At 33.6% G+C, this 19,651-nt stretch overlaps 1 protein-coding gene across 1 annotated transcript in view; it reads left to right on the plus strand.

The window, feature by feature from the left end:
* The window catches only part of arid5b (AT-rich interaction domain 5B), a 155,906-nt gene that overhangs the window by 5,439 nt on the left and 130,816 nt on the right, over nt 1-19,651 (plus strand). The window contains exon 3 of the mRNA XM_048171029.1: nt 11,396-11,630. Within this exon, the coding sequence (XP_048026986.1) occupies nt 11,396-11,630 (235 nt within the window). The remainder of the gene's footprint in view (nt 1-11,395; nt 11,631-19,651) is intronic.

Genomic DNA, 19,651 nt, shown 5'->3' on the forward strand with positions numbered 1-19,651 from the left:
TTTTTGGCATAAAGGGTTCTTTAAAATTGAGTCAAGAACTATATAGGGTTCTGAGTTGAACCCCATTAAACCACTTTCTAAGACCGTACTGAGTACTAATCAGACAATATTTGGCCATAAAACTGTCTTGATTGGCCGATTAATAGAAGTATGTCAGTTCTAAAATGTACCCACAGCCTTTTCAGAGAATGGTGTTCCATTTTCTCTTTGCAGTTGCATTATAGTTAGAGTTAATGTTGTGTAATGGTGTTCAATGAAATTATTCAATGTTGTGCGCATCTTATTTGTTGTAATATTGAGTATGGAGTGTACTATTTTTACACATGTCTTAACAAGTATTGTGTGAAAAAACTGTGAAGAATGTTCGCCACTCTTTTGTGCATTCCCAGTGTAGTTGCTAAATGAGACATGGTGAATTTAAATAACAATGTGATTAAGTGTCAGCCAAAGCACCTGCAGTAATGTGAGCTTCACAACTCGGCAGCCTCAGATGCACTCAGCAGATTGTCCAATTAAATTACATTTGCATTTGCAGCGAATAACCCAGGCGACCGCTGATAAAGTTAATCAGCTATCATAGAAACTGCCATGCATTTGCAGAGGCTACACTATGCTGTGTTAATAGTACAATAACATACATGTTTCCTATTTACGAGAAGGGAGTCAGTGGATGGGTCACGACCCAGAAATGGGGCACATATTTGTTCTTATAGGGTCACAAAGTGCATGCAAAAAAAACTTCTAAATGTAGACGGAATTTAAAAATGCTAAGTGCAACTTAGAATTTAATCATGGATAAGTAGGGTAGAACAAAATACACTTAACTTTTAAAATGTCAAAGGAAATGCAGTATTTTTATGGAAATGTAAAATACTTTGAGGGTGCATCCACAAAAGTTACAGAAAAAGCTAGAAAATATGACCTGCACTATTGTATATTAATATGTTGTTATTGGTTATTTTGATATCATTAAAATTATAAATGTAATTATACATATGTATATATAATTATACATTGTGATATATATATATATATATATATATATATATATATATATATATATAACAATGTATAATTACATTTATATATATATATATATATATATATATATATATATATATATATATATAAAATAATTGAAAATAATTATTATAAAATATATAATTAAATAATTTTAATGATAATGATAATGTATTTATAATTAAATATATTCCTATATATGTGTGTGTGTGTGTATATATATATATATATATATATATATATATATATATATATATATATATATATATATATATATATATATATATATATATATATATATATATATATGTGTATATGTGTGTATATATATATATATATATATATAAATAAAAATGTGTTAAAATAAATTATAAAATTGTTATAATTAAAATGATTTAATTATATATTATTATAATTTTAAATTATTTAATTGTGAATAATTAATATGTCTATATACAAACAAACAAAATAAGCTATTATAAGCATTATATAGGCATTATATTATATAATTATAATTATATTAATACAATAATTATAATTCATTATAATTTATTAAACTGTAAAAATGTGTTTTATCTAATATTCTTTATATATATATATATATATATATATATATATATATATATATATATGTACATACAAATATACATCAACTTATTTTTTATTAATAATTATCCCATATTATGTTAATAAATGTAAATCTTTCATTTTTAATTTGAGTCTGAAATTTATTTATGCACGCTAAATGATTTTTGGTACAATGTTGAACCGCTTAATGTTTATTGTAAACGCCTGAAGCAAATTTGGGAGCCACTGATCTGACAAGTTTCTCTGAATCTATACTGTTTGAACATTTGATCAACATTCTGTCTCATTTGAATGCTCAACTGAGAAGACTCGGCAATGTGCGAATGTTTAGCGAGCGCGTGTATGCAAACAGGAAGGTATGCGAGTATACGGTTGTGTGATAAAACAGGGCCACTCTGCTGTTGCCTTTTTGTTTCTACACCCAGGTGATGTAATTTCCCCTCTGGCTGGGGTTAGTCATTCATTAGAAGGATAGCAGTGGCTGAAACAGCAACAGGCCTGCAGTGATCTCTTTCTGGCAGCCGGCCGATAAAATTTAACACTTAGAGTTTGTGCCTAGAGAGGGCAACATAACACTCCTGTGAAGACGTGCAGTTTTTGATTTTTTTGAATCGACTGTTTTTGCCCTCCTGGGCCAACAAATTCTTGGGCGTACAGTCTTACTGTACTCTCTAGCACTGGCGTTCAGCTCAGCTTCACACGGATCTGTTTGTTTCTAATTATATTTCCTCTTGTCTTTTATCTTGTTTAATCTGTCCTTAAGCGTAAAGCTTTTTCGCTCCTTCTCAGAAATAAAGATACAGAGCTACTCCCTACCACGGCAAATATTTCAGTTATGATAGTATTTCACAGAAAATATGTGTCATTTTAAAGGGAGGAATTGTTTTGGCAAGAGCTCAGCACTGCTCTCACAGTTTTTCAGGATTTAATTGGACCCAGTTGTTCTAGAGTCCCTTAGCTCGTAATATCATTGTTTTAGTGTGTGTGTGTGTGTGTGTATGTGTGTGAGCGAGAGAGAGACAGAGGGGTTTTAACGCTGTGTCGACAGACTCGGCACTGGCAATACTCTTGAATAGCATTTATGTTACATGGTTTATAAATAGATTCCATATCAGATTCCAGCAAGCACTGTGCACTTTGTCTAACAGGCATAGTTTGCATATCCATAAGAAACCTCCAGTACTGTGCATTTACAAACCGTGCGTAAGGAAAGATAATGGCTGCGTGTGCAAATACGCTTGCAAATTTCCTCTTCTTGAGTGCCAGTAACTTCAAAGGATCCAGAGAAGGGCGCTAATGTCTTATTAGTTGCTTCTTTCAGCTGTTATTTGAATTACAAACCTGGAGATTCGGAGTTGTGCAGGAAGCACGTGGCAGAGATCCAGACACATTTCTGCTGCCTGGCATCAGTCCATGTTTGTGTTTGAATCCCTAAGACATATTTATAGTTCAAATGAAATCAGCACTCCTTTTGTTGGTAACATTCCGTAACATGTTATTTACTTTGCTGTGGCGGTTCACGTTAGGGATGAGCAAAAGTACATATTTTCATAATTGACTCTGAGGTGACGAGGCAGACTTAAAGGGATAGGCCTAGTTCATTCGTATATGAAAGTTCTGTTTTATGTACTCACCTGTGTGTCTTTATTTGATGTTTGGAACGTACACCAGCAATATAAAATCTTTTTGAGAGAAGTTTTTTTTTTTTACTGTATTTTTGATTAAATAAATGCAACCTTGGTGCACATAAATACTTTTTTCAAAAACATTACAAAATCTTTATTATTCCAAAGTTTTGACAAGTAGCTTAAAAGGAGATATTTAGCAGAATGTCCAAGATGTTTTTTCCCTTAGTTGTGGTTACATTTTCCATTTCTCAATCTAGCACTATCTGGATTTTCATGTGAGAGCTAGAGATGAAACGGTATGAAAATGTTGAAAATATTTTCACTATTAGCTAACTATTAACTGTGACTTTTGCCTCAATAAACTCCTAATTACTGCTTATTAATAGTTAATAAGGTAGTTGTTAAGTTTAGGTATTGGTTAGGATTAAGGGATGCAGAATATGGTCATTAATATGTGCTTTATAAGTACTAATACAACACCTAGTTAACTAAATAAACAACTAGTTAATATTGAGAATTGAACCCTAAACTGAAGTGTTACCAAAATTTAATATCGCAACTATAGTGACCAAAATGATCATGGTTATTAATATTATATTATTGTTAAAATGTGCTGGAAGTGTTAAAAATTACTCATATATATATATACTACACACTGAAATAATTTCACCAAGTTTTATGTCGAAAACCAACAAACAACAAATACAGTACAATTAGCATCACTTTTGTTTGCATAAACATTAAAATAATTAAAAATGAAACATTAAAAGTGATGGCTGGATTTTAAATGAATACAAATATTGGTTGGGTGACTTACAGTGTATCTTTATTATCTACTAATTACATGTTCAAATAAAGTTTTGGCCAAAAAAAAAAAAAAAAAAAAAAAAATATATATATATATATATATATATATATATATATATATATTATAAATTTACAACAAAATTTCTGTTCGATTTTCGCATTGGTCTGAACAAAAACAGTAGACAGGCTGAATGAATATGTAAATCCACTCTCTGACAGTAGATGGCGCTTATGGAACAGCAGAAATAGAACTGTTTCCTGTTTGTAGATGAAAAGCAAATGCCATCGAAACTTTTCTGAAGGCATCCCCCTTTATACGCTCATGTAATTCAATCATTCACGCGTTCTTTTATATAATTTCTCTCAGCACTCTGCCATTCCGTCATGTTTACACACAAAATAAAACTTACGCTGCATGTCGCGCCTGCATGAAACTGTCGTTAACTCTACTTAATGCTTAACAGTATTTACCAAGTTTTTCAAATCGCGATAATCAAATATTGATTTAACGATAATTAAAATATAAAGCCGAAATACTAACCTTCGGAAATGTTTTATCATATAATGGTTTATCGTCAAACCGGTAACCGTTTCATTCTTAGCGAGAGTGAAAGAGTTTCCTATGCAGATTTCTCAACAGGTTCAGATTGGACAAAATATTGACCAACAGAGCTGTGCTTCATATATATCACTGCACAATTGACAATACACAGTGGATCTTGTTGCTCTCGTAGTTTCGCCAAAACGTAACTGATGTGAACGTACCTTTACAGTCAAAGTGGATGGGGACCAGGGACAATCTTTGTCACCATTCACTTTCCTTATTCAGTTTTTATTCCTCAAAACTATCACACCAAAAAACTTTGGACTGTGTATAATAAGCAACATTATTTGCTCACGAATTGTCTGGAAAGGTAGATTTGGAGACTTTACCGTGCTGGCACTGGCAGTATAGCAGTGTGCTGAAGCACAACATACTTCACAAAGCCGCTTTTTGTCTCTGATTTTATTCCCTTCAAAGAACGGCTGCCAAAAATATTAAGCAGGGAAAAAGAAATTGAGCTAAAATAGTCCACCTTGGTTGATGAACGACTTGGCATTAAATCTGAATAATAGCAATCGCTTGTTAAAACGTGATTATTTGAACTTTTTAACCCCCAAAGTGTGGTTGACATTGATATTTCTTGTTTTTCTTTAACCTTCATCTGAGCATTACAAGCAAACATTTGCATTGTCTCTCAAACCTCTCGCGTTTCATGACAAATGGGTTTAATTTTCTAAGGCGGTGTCATCATATTTCAGAGCGGCCCATTCTGAAGCAGCGCTGCACTTCCACGTCCAATCAGCGCGCCGCTCGACACATTCAAACAAACGGCTTTTGTTGGCGTGTTGTAAAAGAAACTGAATTAGATTCAGGAGAGATTTCAGTTGCACATCTGCAAGTTATTTCTGAATCAGTTCATGCCTCTTTGACAGCGACTGTGCTAATTGCAGCAGGATGGAACCGTGGGTCTCGTCTTCAGCGTGAATGTGCAAAACAGACGTTTAATGCAACGCTAGAGTTATGAGATGAGAAAATATACAGTGACAATTTGTGTCTAAACTTGGGTGCTGCTGAATGCCAGCGATGTTGTTAAGTTAAGGATTAACGTCTGTAAAAGTTTACCTAAAGAGAGCAAGCAAATTTATTATTGAAGTGATCTTTGCCAGCTGATAATGTCAGTTTGGTTTATGCTCTACACATAAAGAAAATAATCAAATGAGATAAAGTAGCTTTCATTTGTTAAATATTTATTTCACTAGATTATCCAAAAATAGGCCTTAGCATAAGGTAGTTTAATATATAAAGAGTTTGTATTGATAAAATGGCTTTATTGTGATTATATTCTTTTAGCGCGATATAACATTCATAAATTATATAAGATTGTGTTTGTAGCATTAAGTCAAGTGTGCTTCAGTTGTAATAGGAATATTAATAAATGTACAAACTTGTTCACAACAGCTTCAACTGTGTACAATTAAGCAGTAGCTGTAGCCTTAGCTGTTGTTTACATGCGGACATCCGATATTAAGGGGTATTAATAGAATCTCTGAGTGTTTTCAAAAACAGAAGAAATTATTAACATAAGATTGAATCGTGTGAGTGCCTTTCCTGACAAAATATTGTAATATATTAATTTAAATCTGCAGCCTGGTGCCGTTTTCTTTGAGCCTTGGCTAGGTAAAATATTTTGAATATTTGTATGTACATAATGATATTTATGGTGATATTTTCTTTGGTGATTGAGTTTCCTAACGAGGGTGTAGTTAGACTGTTTTGATTTATATTTGAGTATGAAAGAATTTGGACAAGAATCATGTTTTAATAGCATCTTATAATAGCATTAAAACTTCATTGATTTGCATCATGCCATTTTTTTCATGTATTAAAATGTTGTGGTAAATTTTATTTATACTGTGTATTGTTAATTTGCATATGAATGGAAATGTTTCAGTATCTGTCCTCTCTGTCAAAGTGAAAAGTATAAAAGTAAAAAAAAAAAAAATGAGTGTATCATTTTTCTAAGCTGTATCGCCCAGTCCTAGTTTGAGTTCAGAGTAAGATCAATTATTCAAGCTGAATACTTGATTTAACTTTTAACTAGACTTAAAAAGACTTCCTAAGGATCCGCGAGGCCCCTTTTTCACGTTAGCAGGTCAATAATTAAATCGACATGCAAGCAGGTGTACAAATCTGCGGTGACCTGGGGAATTCTTGAGCTGACCTCTGAATCAGCGGAGTGAGACGGGCTCAGCGTGACTCTGGTTGAGGGGCTTTGCGGTCTACACCCCTTTGCTCTGCTTCTTAAAGACCCTTAAAGTGTAATAAAAAGGAGGCGAGTGTATTTCCAAAAGTAATGCAAGGAAACCTGTTAAAGGCTTTGATTGATCTTTCTCTTAACATCACTTAATAATAGAAGGTAAATGCAACCTGTTCAACTTTTTATTGTTTTATTTGTTTCCTCCTAAATTAATTTACACAGTGAAGTAATATTTCAATCAAAGCAGCAGGGTGCAGTCAGAGCTTCAAAGCAGCGGAGCAGGGCACATGATCTTATAGTAAAGTTTTGCTATGTCGCCATCAGGATTAACAGTGTTTGACCCACTTAGTTTTATAGATGTGTGAAAACAAATGCCTCTGCGCTCAGATGGTCATTATGAAGAGGCTAGATTCATTTTTCTGCTGCAGACATTTGGAGGCGTGCAATGTAAAGGGCTGCATGTTTTCTATTTACACCCGTGGCGGTTGAAAAAAAGGTCATTGAAATTAGTGTTTCTCATAGTTGCAATCTAACACCGTACCAAAATTAAAAGTAAATAAAAGACAGAGTGTTAAGTGACAATCCTATATTTTATTTATTTTTTATTTATTTTTTAATTTTTTTTTGTGTTTATTTTATTTTATTTTATTTTGTTGTTTTGTTTGTTTTATTATTTTTTTATTTTATTGTTTTGTTTGTTTAATTATTTTTATTTTATTTTATTTTATTTTATTTATGCCATCCTTACTATACACAGTTATATAGTTAGTCGAATTTTAACGTTTGGATTTAGTATGTTTTTGTTTTTCTTGGTATGTTTATCCTTCTTGCTTTCCCATATTTTATTTTATTTTATTTTATTTTATTTTATTTTATTTTTATTATTTTTTTTTATTTTGTTGTTTTTTATTTTATTTTATTTTGTTGTTTATTTTATTTTATTTTATTTATGCCATCCTTACTATACACAGTTATATAGTTGGATTTAGTATGTTTTTGTTTTTCTTGGTATGTTTATCCTTCTTGCTTTCCCATATTTTTTTTATTTTTATTTTATTTTATTGTTTATGTTATTTTATTTATTTTTTATTCTATCCTTACTATGTACAATTATATAATTAGTTGAATTTTATTGTTTGGATTTAGTATGTTTTTTTTTTTTTTTCTCTTGGTATGTTTATCCTTCTTGCTTTCCCATTTTTTTGGATCGCAACCCACAAGTTGAGATCAACTAATTTCTACTGCAATATTCTATGCTCCAGTGGAATGCTATGTAAACCTAGAGGAATGCGTATATATGCCCTGTTGCGAGTTAGAAGGAAATCTCAGATAACGCATTCATATCCTTCCATTAGCTGCTTTTATTAAGGCCAAACCCTCTTCTTGGTAACTTTATAAACCTTTTCATATGTTACGTTTAAGTACACTGAAGTAAAGTTCCATATTCATCCTATTACGCTGTCTGTGCGAGAGATAAATTGTTTGCTTGACAGCATGACAATGGGACCTATTCTGTGGAACCAAGAAAAAAAAAAATCTGAAACCTAAAAAGAAACAGCCCTACTTAAAGAGGACGTAATTAGACATGGTCTGTTCAGCAGAAAGTTGTTGCTGCCTGCAGATCTGGCAGAATGAAGCACTGAATGGAGAGGAAGCAAAGATATGAACTATATTCCAGTGTCGCAGAGTAGGTATTCCCTCTGATCTACGCTCGCCTTTATTGGGTCAAGCTTGGGAAATGTAGCCAAACAATGTGAAGGAAGCATTTAGTGAATTTTCTCAGCATGCTGTACGGTCAGTCAAAAGTGCATGATCCAGAGCTCTGCCAAATACGAACGCATCTGTTCCCCAGATTCCCTGTATAACTGGGACTGTTCTGTTATCCCATGCCAGGTCACAAGCAAAGCTCTTGCTTCACTTTTATAAGTGAATAATGTAAGTCTGTTTGGCAAAGTCATTGTAATGTTTTAGTGCGGTGACGCATTAAAATGGAATTGCACTCCTAATTACAACATTTTGAATTGCGACTTGCGCAAGATATATATTAGAAGGAAGAAATGACTGTGGTTAGAGTTGTGCTATTTGTCTGGTGCTCTAGACTGTGCACACTGAACCCAATTTTTCAAATCTTTTTCAATCATTAGGACTGTCCACTACGGTACCAAAATTTCAGTAGTCGGTACCAATACCATAAAGTTTTGTGGTTCTCCATACCAATTTTGGTACAAGAAGCAAAACTAAGTTTTGAAAAATTAAGTCCTTAAAAAACAATCTGTTCGTTATCACTGTCAGTCATCACAGTTTCCGATTCGATCACGCATTTAAATACGGCTGTCAATCCAGAAACTTTGCAGTGTACTTAGCAGCATGAAAAACTAAATTTGATGATTGTGAATGAGTAATGAAGAGAAGAACTAAGCTGAAATACTTAGGCCCGGTTTCACAGACAGGGCTTATATTAAGCCAGGATTAGGCCTTAGTTCAGTTAGGGCATTTAAGTGGCTTTTATAAATGTACCCTAGAAAAAAATTACTGGTGTGCATCTTGAGACAAAACAATGGCACTGACATATTTTAAGATATGTCAGTGCAAGTTGCTTTTGGTTAAAACAGCTCAAACAAAACATGTATTTTAGCCCAGGACTAGCATAAGCCTGACCTCTGAAACCGGGGGTTAGTGTGGCTACTGTGCTAGACTAACTGGGACTTGTCACAGCACTTACATATTATTGTTCTTTTGTTGGTTTAACTGCTTCTATTGTTTTCCTCATTTGTAAGTTACTTTGGACAAAAAAAAGGTGTCTTTGAATTTCTTATTTACATCATGTTTACACTTTGTTGGTTGACAATGAAAGGATTGGCGAGCTTGCGGCCTACGTTGAACTAAACAAGACCTTGTGTTTTCAGCGGTGTCGAGTGCATTCTGATTAACTTAGTGACTAACACCTCTGATAGGCCATTGCGTTCACGCGCTCAACAGATATAATTGTGATTGGCTACAATAGTGTAAATAGAAACCTTTGATGCTCAGAGAGTGCTCTAACAAATACGAACAAGAGCATTTGAAAGCAGCTTCTATTCAGCAGGTACAGAATATACCGGGTACTCGGTACTACTGGTACTGCAGAAATTCTGGTCAACTTTTTTTTCTACTTGATTGGTACCGGTAGTACCGGTACATTTGACAACGCTCCCTATTGCTCACATTGTTGTTTTGCAAGTAATAAATATTTGTGTTGAGTCAAATATTTGGTAATGAGGTCATTATGATAAAGAAAAGGAACAATATTTTAACAATTTAGTTCAAAACTCATGTTCTAAGAAAAGTACACTTTGTATTCATGTTGGTTTTCAGATGGTTTATAAACTGTTGCTTTCACTGTTGTTTTCAAGACACGTTCCAGTTTAATGCATAAAAATGGTGTAACATCAAGTAAAAAGTAATAACATAATTTAATCAAACCTTGAATCAGTGGACACATCCTAATCATTATTTAAAAAGTTTTTAAATATACACTATGGTCAGAAGTTTGAAATAATTAAGAATTTTGAATGTTTTTGAAACAAGTCTCTTCTTTTCACCAGGGCCACATTTATTTGATCAAACATACAGTTAAAACAGTAATATTTTGTAATATTATTACAATTTAAAAGAATGTTTTTTATTTAAATATATTGTAAAAGGTCATTTTTTTTCCTGTGATGGTAAAGCTGAATTTTCAGCATCATTACTTCAGTCTTCAGTGTCACATGATCCTTCAAAAAATCATTTGAATATGCTGATTTGGCACTCTTTTTTTGTTTTAATCAATTATTATTGGTGCTCAATTATATAATAATAATAATAATAATAATAATAGAAACAATAGTAATAATAATATCAGTGTTGAAAATAGTTTTGCTGCTTAATATAATTTTTGGAAAACGTGAAATATGTTTTTGCTGAATGCAAGTATTAATTTCTTTTGAAAATAATCTTACTTGCCCCAAACATTTGAATGGTGGTGTGTCTTGGTTTACACAAAAATGTTAAGCAGCAAGAACTGTTTTTCAACATTAATAAATGGTAATGATAAGAAATGTTTCTGGATCACCAAATCATCATATTAGAATGATTTCTGAAGGATCACGTGACACTGAAGACTGGAGTAATGATGGTAAAAATTCAGCATTGCCATCACAGGAATAAGTTACATTTTAAAATATATTTAAGTAGAAAGTTATTTTAAATTGTAATAATATTTCACATTATTACAGTTTTTTCTGTATTTTTTATTAAATAAATGCAGCCTTTGTGAGCACGTTAGACCATTTTAAACGTTAAAAATTATTCCCAACTTTTGACCAGTTGTGTTTTTTTTTTGTTTTTTTTAAGCGAAACGTTTTTTTTATTATTATTATTTTTGGTTAGTATAATTACGTAGTTTGGTGGCAACAGTTTAGTGAATGTTTTCATTCGATTTAGGAATTTAAGCATGTTTTGCCTGGTTCCTCTTTCACACACTTTCACCACACCTGTGTTCTTCCTCATTTTGTATTTTTGTTTTGACAGGATGAAGTTATCGCCGTCTCAGAGAAAGTCATTGTAAAGTTGGAGGATCTGGTGAAATGGACAGTGGCGGATTTGTCGAGTTGGAAGAAGGGTCTGCGGGCCATACCCCTGAAACCCACCGTGCTGAAGGAGCTCGGCAAGAACGGCCAGAGAGAAGCGCTCCACAAATACAGAGAGTCCACACTCAACAGCGGCCTCAACTTCAAGGACGTCCTCAAAGAGAAGGCTGAACTTGGTATACAGCATGATTTCATACCTCACAGTTCCTGTTTGGCACATGACACCACATACATGAGACGTACCGACTGGGTTAGTGGTTCTGGTGTTTCTGATCAGTGATTCCATAGGCATAATGTTTTGATTATGGCAGGTTTTTTTTTTATTGCAATCATTTCCTCTTCAAGGAACTTGGGGAGAGAGGCTGGGCATACATCTAATGACTTGCTATGAACGTGAAATTAATGAAAGTTTGGAATAATGAAGTTTTTTTTGTTGTTTTTGAAAGTAGTCTCTTATGTTCAGCAAGGCTGCATTTATTTCATTAGTAAAAACAATAATATTGTGAAATATGATTACAGTTTAAAAGAAACGTTCTATTTAAATATAAGTCTTCAGTGTCACATGATCCTTCAGAAATCATTGTGATCCATACTCAAATGATCCATATTCAGAAATCTAATATGATGATTTGGTGCTCAAGAAACTTTTCTTATTATTATCAATGTTGAATAAAAAGTTTTTGCTACTTAATGTTTTTTTTTTTGTGGAAACTGTGATACTCTATCATTTAAAAAATATATATTTTTATTCAGCAAGGACATTAAATTGATAAAAAAAGTGACAGTAAAGAGATTTATAATGATACAAAAGATTTCTATTTCAAATAAATGCTGTTCTTTTGAACATTCAATTCATCAAAGAATATCAATGGTTTCCAGAAAAATATTAATCAGCAAAAACTGTTCAACGTTGATAATAATAAGAACTATTATTAAAAATTGAGCACCAATAAGTAATTGATGATAAGTGAGCAGCAAATGAGCATATGATTTCTGAAGGGTCATGTGACACTGAAGACTGGAGCTAAAAATTCAGCTTTGCAATAAATTGAAATTTTAAAATATATTCAAGCAGAAAACAGTTCTTTTAAATTGTAATAATATTTCACAATATTTCTATTTTTACTGTATTTTTGATCAAATAAATGCAGCCTTGAAGAGCATAAATACTCTCAAAAAAAATTAAATAATAATTTCTCCAGACTTTTGACTGGTAGTGTGTGTGTTCAAGTAACATTTGAGAAAATAACGTGTTGTTTGTCGTGCTAACTGCCTGCAGGCTTTGGTAATAACACGGCTTGAATGTTTCTTTTTATGAGCGTCAAACCAATTTTTTTTTTACATTGCGTAGAAACTTAAGTGATTGTACAAGACACAGCAAGAAAGTGTTTGAGTATGACACTTGTTTAAACAGGCAGGGTGTCGCCCCTGTATTCATCTCCCTCTGTGCTTTTTCCTTCTTTGGTTGTTTGTGTCTCTCATTAACTGGGAACAATATGGTGTATAAATGCTCATTAATGTGCAGACGGATCACACCCAGCGTGATTATGCTTCCCGTGTGATTGCTCAGTAAGGATCTGATTTATCAAAGCATTATATGGTTCGTCTTAGCTCAATTTTGGCAATCAGAAACCCTTATAAAAACAAAACATTTGCTCATACTTTGTATATTTTATGTATCATAAACGGAAATGACCGCGAGTGCTTGATGGCTTGGCAAAACGGGGTCAAACTCCATTTTGTGTTATAAAGGAGATAAAATAAATAGCATATGTTTCTTTTATTAGCTGTTGACACAGTGCTTATCACCTTAATTGTTATATTTGCAACCTTTGTAATCCAAGAGTTCTTTATCATCAAAATTTTAATGCAATTTTTATTGTGTCATTAGACTAATTCTTTTCCCCTCCTTCCCTCATTCTTTTGTTCAGTGTTAACGAAGTCTTTAGAAAATAGCTTGACGTGAAACAGGAAATTTGGGCAGGACATATTTAAGGACTAAGTGCCTTTTTAAATATCCAATAGGCATTAGTTTAAAGGTGCCCTAGAATTAAAAATTGAATTTAACTCGGCATAGTTGAATAACAAGAGTTCAGTACATGGAAATGACATACAGTGAGTCTCAAACACCATTGTTTCCTCCTTCTTATATAAATCTCATTTGTTTAAAAGACCTCCGAAGAACAGGCGAATCTCAACATAACACCGACTGTTACGTAACAGTCGGGATCATTATGTACGCCCCCAATATTTGCATATGCCAGCTCATGTTCAAGGCATTAGACAAGGGCAGCCAGTATTAACGTCTGGATCTGGATCACAGCTGAATCATCAGACTAGGTAAGCAAGCAAGGACAACAGTGAAAAATGGCAGATGGAGCAATAATAACTGGACATGATCCATGATAACATGATATTTTTAGTGATATTTGTAAATTGTCTTTCTAAATGTTTCGTTAGCATGTTGCTAATGTACTGTTAAATGTGGTTAAAGTTACCATCGTTTATTACTGTATTCACGGAGACAAGACTGTCGCTATTTTCATTTTTAAACACTTGCAGTCTGTATAATGCATAAACACAACTTCATTCTTTATAAATCTCTCCAACAGTGTAGCATTAGCCGTTAGCCACGGAGCACTATCAAACTCATTCAGAATCAAATGTAAACATCCAAATAAATACTATACTTACGCGATTAGACATGCTGCATGACGAACACTTTGTAAAGATCTATTTTGAGGGTTATATTAGCTGTGTGAACTTTGTTTATGCTGTTAAAGGCAAGCACGAGCTCCGGGGGTGGGGAGCTTGAGCATTTAAAGGGGCCGCAGCCTGAATCGGCTCATATTTAATGATGCCCCAAAATAGACAGTTAAAAAAATTAATAAAAAAAAATCTATGGGGTATTTTGAGCTGAAACTTCACATACACATTGGGGACACCTTAGACTTATATTACATCTTTTAAAAAGACGTTCTACGGCACCTTTAATCAAAGTTGTAAACATAATGTTACTTGGTAATGCTAGTCAGAAGCAGGTGACATGGTAGAGATGTTCTCATTCTAGAAGGCATTTGATTGGACAAACGTTTGGTTACGTCCCTGAGTGCAGGATGAGTCATCGATATTCTTGGTTTGTTTTCCCAGAAGAGAAAAAGCATACATTTTGAATGCATTTATCTATTTCAGTTTATTCTGGCAATGTTGAGGAGTAAAATTTTAACATACGGTTTTTAGATTTAAAGCTAACAGACGTGGACAAAAAGCCACAGTTATTAGTTCATGTGATAAGTTTGTTTGTCATCATCAGAAATCTTCACTGAAGTGGCATTTTACTTACTTTTATTAAAGAGTTAGTTGAAAATTCTGAAAATGAAAAATGAAAATTCTGTCTTTAATTACTCACCCTCATGTCGTTTCACACCCATGAGACCTTCATTCATCTTCGGAAAACAAATTAAAATATTTTTCATAAAATCTGATAGCTCAGTGAGGCCTGCAAGATAAATAACACTTTCAATGCCCAGAAAGCTACTAAAGAAGACGTATTTAAAACAGTTCATGTGACTACAGTGGTTCAACCTTAATGTTATGAAGCAACAAGAATACTTTTTGTGTGCCAAAAAAACAAAATAACGACTTTATGACAATATCTAGTGATGGGCGATTTCAAAACACTGCTTCATTAAGGCTTTGAAGCTTTACGAATCTTTTGTTTCGATTCAGTGGTACGGAGCGCATATCAAACTGCCAAAGTCACGCCCCCCAGTGATGAACCTTTGAAATTTCGAAACACTTATCACGTAACAAATCCTCGTTTACTGAAATCATGTGACTGGAGCTCCGAATCCCGATTCGAAAGCACAAATGTTTGTGAAGCTTCTTGAAGCAGTGTTTTGAAATCGCCCATCACTAGATATTCGTCATAACATCGTTATTTATTTTTGTTTTTTTGGCACACAAAAAGTATTCTCGTCGCTTCATAATATTAAAATTGAACCACTGTAGTCACATGAACTGTTTTAAACACGTCTTTAGTAGCTTTCTGGGCATTTAAAGTGTTAATTGTCTTGCTGGCAATGCAAGGCCTCACTGAGCCATCGGATTTCATCAAAAATATCTTAATTTGTGTTCCGAAGATGAACGAACATCTTACGGGTGTGAAACAACATTAATGGCAGAATTTTCATTTTTGGGTGAACCAACCCTTTAAAAGGTTTTAGTAAATAATGTATGTAGGTGAAGGTTGTAGTTATTACAATAGTATTGTTATATTGGTGAGTGAAAAATGTAATTGTTCATTTAGTGAAAAATAGTGTGGGAAAAACATGTATTTATTATTCCAAACTAGATTTTCTGAATCTGCTTGGTTACAGTGGTCGTTTGATTGAAAGGATTCCTGTGACTGAAAGAACAAATCTATAAAAATATAGATCTATAGAACAACACTTAAAGGCAGGAAAATATCAAGATAACTGTTTTAGCTATATCAACCAGCCCAGGCAGTCAGAAAGGCCAACCAGGGATTCTGCTGGATTGCAGAATCCCTAAGAATCCATTTTCTGTGCATAGCATTTAAATCAGTTCTCAAGCAGGTTAAAAGGCATTCAATGGCTAAATATACATATCACCCCCTTCAATTTGGTGGATATAATAATTATGCAGCACTAGTGGATGGATCTTTTTACTTTGCCAGTTACTGGAATTTGCATACCGCTTTGTTTCGAAGCATGGAGGCAAACGTGCTCTCAAGTGGGCTGATGTATGAGGTTCCTATGAGATAGAAGAATCAATAATGGATGCTTTGTCACTGTTGCTTATGTGCAGGCTACAGCTGTGAATGACAATCAATAGCTGCACAAAAAGATCTGTGATTTATTCGCTGTCAGTCTTGCAACCTTATTATTTCTTTCTGTATTATAAGCGTGCACATTTTTGTAATGTTAATAAGTCGCTTTTTAATGAGTATATATGAGAGTGTTTGTGTTGTCAGGATGCTAAATGGATTTACTCTGAGTACCTCAAGATCCACTTGGTAAGCAAAATATTCTGGCACAGAACCAATATTTCTCTTATCTGTTTGGATTATTCGGAACAGCAGCTTTTTTACAATGAGACTTACTCTGTCAATTAAAAAAAAAAAGAATTGTTGTTGTCATTTAGACACTCTATTGTTCCAAACCCATATGACTTTCTTTCCTCCATGGAACACAAAAAGTGAAATTTGAAGACTGTACTGGCTATTCTTTTCCATGGAATCACAATGAATAGGGACTGGTGCATTCAAGCTTCAAAAAGGACACAAAAGCACCATAAAAGTAGTCCTTAAAGGGATAGTTCACTCAAAAATGAAAATGATCCCCATGATTTACTCACCCTCAAGCCATCCTAGGTGTATATGTCTTTCTTATTTCAGCCAAACACAATCAGAGTTATATTAAAGGTGCCCTCGAATGAAAAATTGAATTTATCTTGGCATAGTTGAATAACAAGAGTTCAGTACATGGAAAAGACATACATTGAGTTTCAAACCCCATTGCTTCCTCTTTCTTATGTAAATCTCATTTGTTTAAAAGACTTCCGGAAAACACGCGGATCTCAACATAACACCGACTGTTACGTAACAGTCGGGATCATTAATATGATCAATATCATATTAATAATTTGGATATATGCCAGCCCAATCTCTCCAACAGTGTAGCATTAGCCGTTAGCCACAGAGCATAGCCTCAAACTCATAGAGAATCAAAACATCAAAATAAATACTTTACTCACATGATTCGATGTATGCACACAGCATGCATGACGAACATCTTGTAAAGATCCATTTGAGGGTTATATTAGCTGTGTGAACTTTGTAAATGCACTGTGTTATAGTCGAGAGCTCGTGTGGCAGGGAGCACGTGATTTAAAGGGGCGGCGCGCTGAAAAAATCAGTGTATAGTTAATGATGCCCCAAAATAGGCAGTTAAAAAAATTAATTAAAAAAAATCTATGGGGTATTTTGAGCTGAAACTTCAGACACATTCAGGAGACACCTTAGACTTATATTACATCTTGTGAAAAAGCATTCTTGGGCACCTTTAAAAAAATATCTTGGCTCTTCCAAGCTTTGTAATGGGAATGAATGGTTTTTTGAAGCCCAAAAAAGTACATCCATCCATCATAAAATGAATCCATATGACTCCAGGGGGTTAATAAAGCTTCTGTGTTTTTGTAAGAAAAATATCCATATTTATAACTTTATAGACTATAATAACTGGCTTCTGGTAACGACTGAGTCTAGTTCCGATCGAAGAGTGACATCTAACCCAACGCAAGAGGTATTGACGAACGCGGAAGCGCAGAGGATACAGCAAAACAAAACACCGGTACCGAATTAGAAGTCTAAAATGAGAATTTTTAAAGAGAAATGTCTTGAGTTTGTTGCTCGGCACTTTTTGTTTGAACAAAGAGAGGCGTCTACTCTCACCTAAGATTGCGCTACTCCTACATACTACGTCATACGCCAGAATTCGACTCTCTCATGAATGTGTGGATGGCCATTAATGGAAGCTAGTGATTACAGTTTATAAATGTATAATTATGGATATTTTTCTTACAAAAACACATTGATTCACTTCAGAAGGCTTTTATTAACCCCTGGAGCCATATGGATTAATTTTATGATGGATGGATGCGCTTTTTTTGGGCTTCAAAAAAGAAATAAAAATGGTATCATTCACTCCCATTATAAAGCTTGGAAGAGCCAAGATAATTTTTAATATAACTCTGATTGTGTTTGGCTGAAAGAAGAAAGTCTTATACACCAAGGATGGCTTGAGGGTGAGTAAATTATAGGATAATTTTGGGGTGAACTATCCCTTTAAGTCTTATGAAGTTCATACATTGTGTGACAAACAGAAATGAAGTCATTATTCACTGATAATATCCTCTGATGTGTTGTTAAAGTCGTCATGAAATGAAAATTGGCCATTCTTATTTTTTATGGAATATTGCAGGATTTATTATAATTGATTTATCCACACTCAAAAAAATTAATTGTTGGATTTACCTAAAAAAAAGCAGCGTCAACTGGTTCCACGCAACTATATTGAGTAATTTGTACAAATGACAATTTATTTAGTTGTATATGAACAAAAGAAATGTAAGTAAATCTGACAAAATGTCTTTGAGTAAATACAAATCATTTAAATTTTTCACTGTTACATAATATTTTTATGTGCAGCTTACTTAATAATGTTATGTTAAATGTATAAAAGTTTATGTATGGTGAACACTTAATTTGACTTAATTTACCTTATTAAATTAACTATTTGCGCTACAAAATTCACTAAAAAAACTCATTGAACAAACTCAATTTAAGTAAAACTGATAATACTCATTTTTAGTAGAAACAACTCAGTTAAATTAAGTTTTTAAGTAATGTGAACAATGATGGTTTGAGTGAAACTAACATCAGTAAAAGTTTTTTGAGTGCATGCACATCCCCCTTGTAGCGACATCTCTTCTATTCTCCGATGTTGTGTTTACTGGCGCGAGGGCGGGGCAACCTGTCACTCACATGAGATCAACCAATAGCAAATCACAACGATCTAACTATCCAATCATTTCCCTGTTGGACAAAATAATGCCCCCCCCATTTTTTTTTTCTTGTTCGAGAAGACATTTTACTTGGAATATACGTCACAATAGGAAAGAAAAGACAACTTTCGCCTCATGCCGACTTTAACCGCTTTGACTGAATCATTGAGTTGAACTCGTGAATAGAATCAGTCCAATCTTTTGAAGCTTCAGTCCCCTTTCATTGCAACTGCGTGGAAAAAAGGGCATTGTACATTCTTCAAAATTTCTCCTTTTTTATTCCACGGAACAACAAAAGTCATAGAGGTTTAGAACAACATGAGTGTGAGTAAATGATCACAGAATTATCATTTTTGAGCGAACTATCCCATCAACTGACCTTTAGAACGTCCTTTATTATTAAAAGATGCAATACATTTTCATAAATTTAAATTATTTATTAACTTATTTGGTTTTTAATATGAGATCAGAGGTGGTTATGAAACAAATCTGGGCTGAGGAGAATGATTCACCGACTTTTTAATTTAAAACCCGGAGCGTTTTAACACACCCTTTCTCAAGTTAAGAAGGAAAGCTGTCTGCAGGTGATATGTAAATTGTGTCAGTCACT

The sequence above is a fragment of the Megalobrama amblycephala genome, linkage group LG20 (genome assembly GCF_018812025.1).
Source record: "Megalobrama amblycephala isolate DHTTF-2021 linkage group LG20, ASM1881202v1, whole genome shotgun sequence".
Classification (NCBI taxonomy): domain Eukaryota; kingdom Metazoa; phylum Chordata; class Actinopteri; order Cypriniformes; family Xenocyprididae; genus Megalobrama; species Megalobrama amblycephala.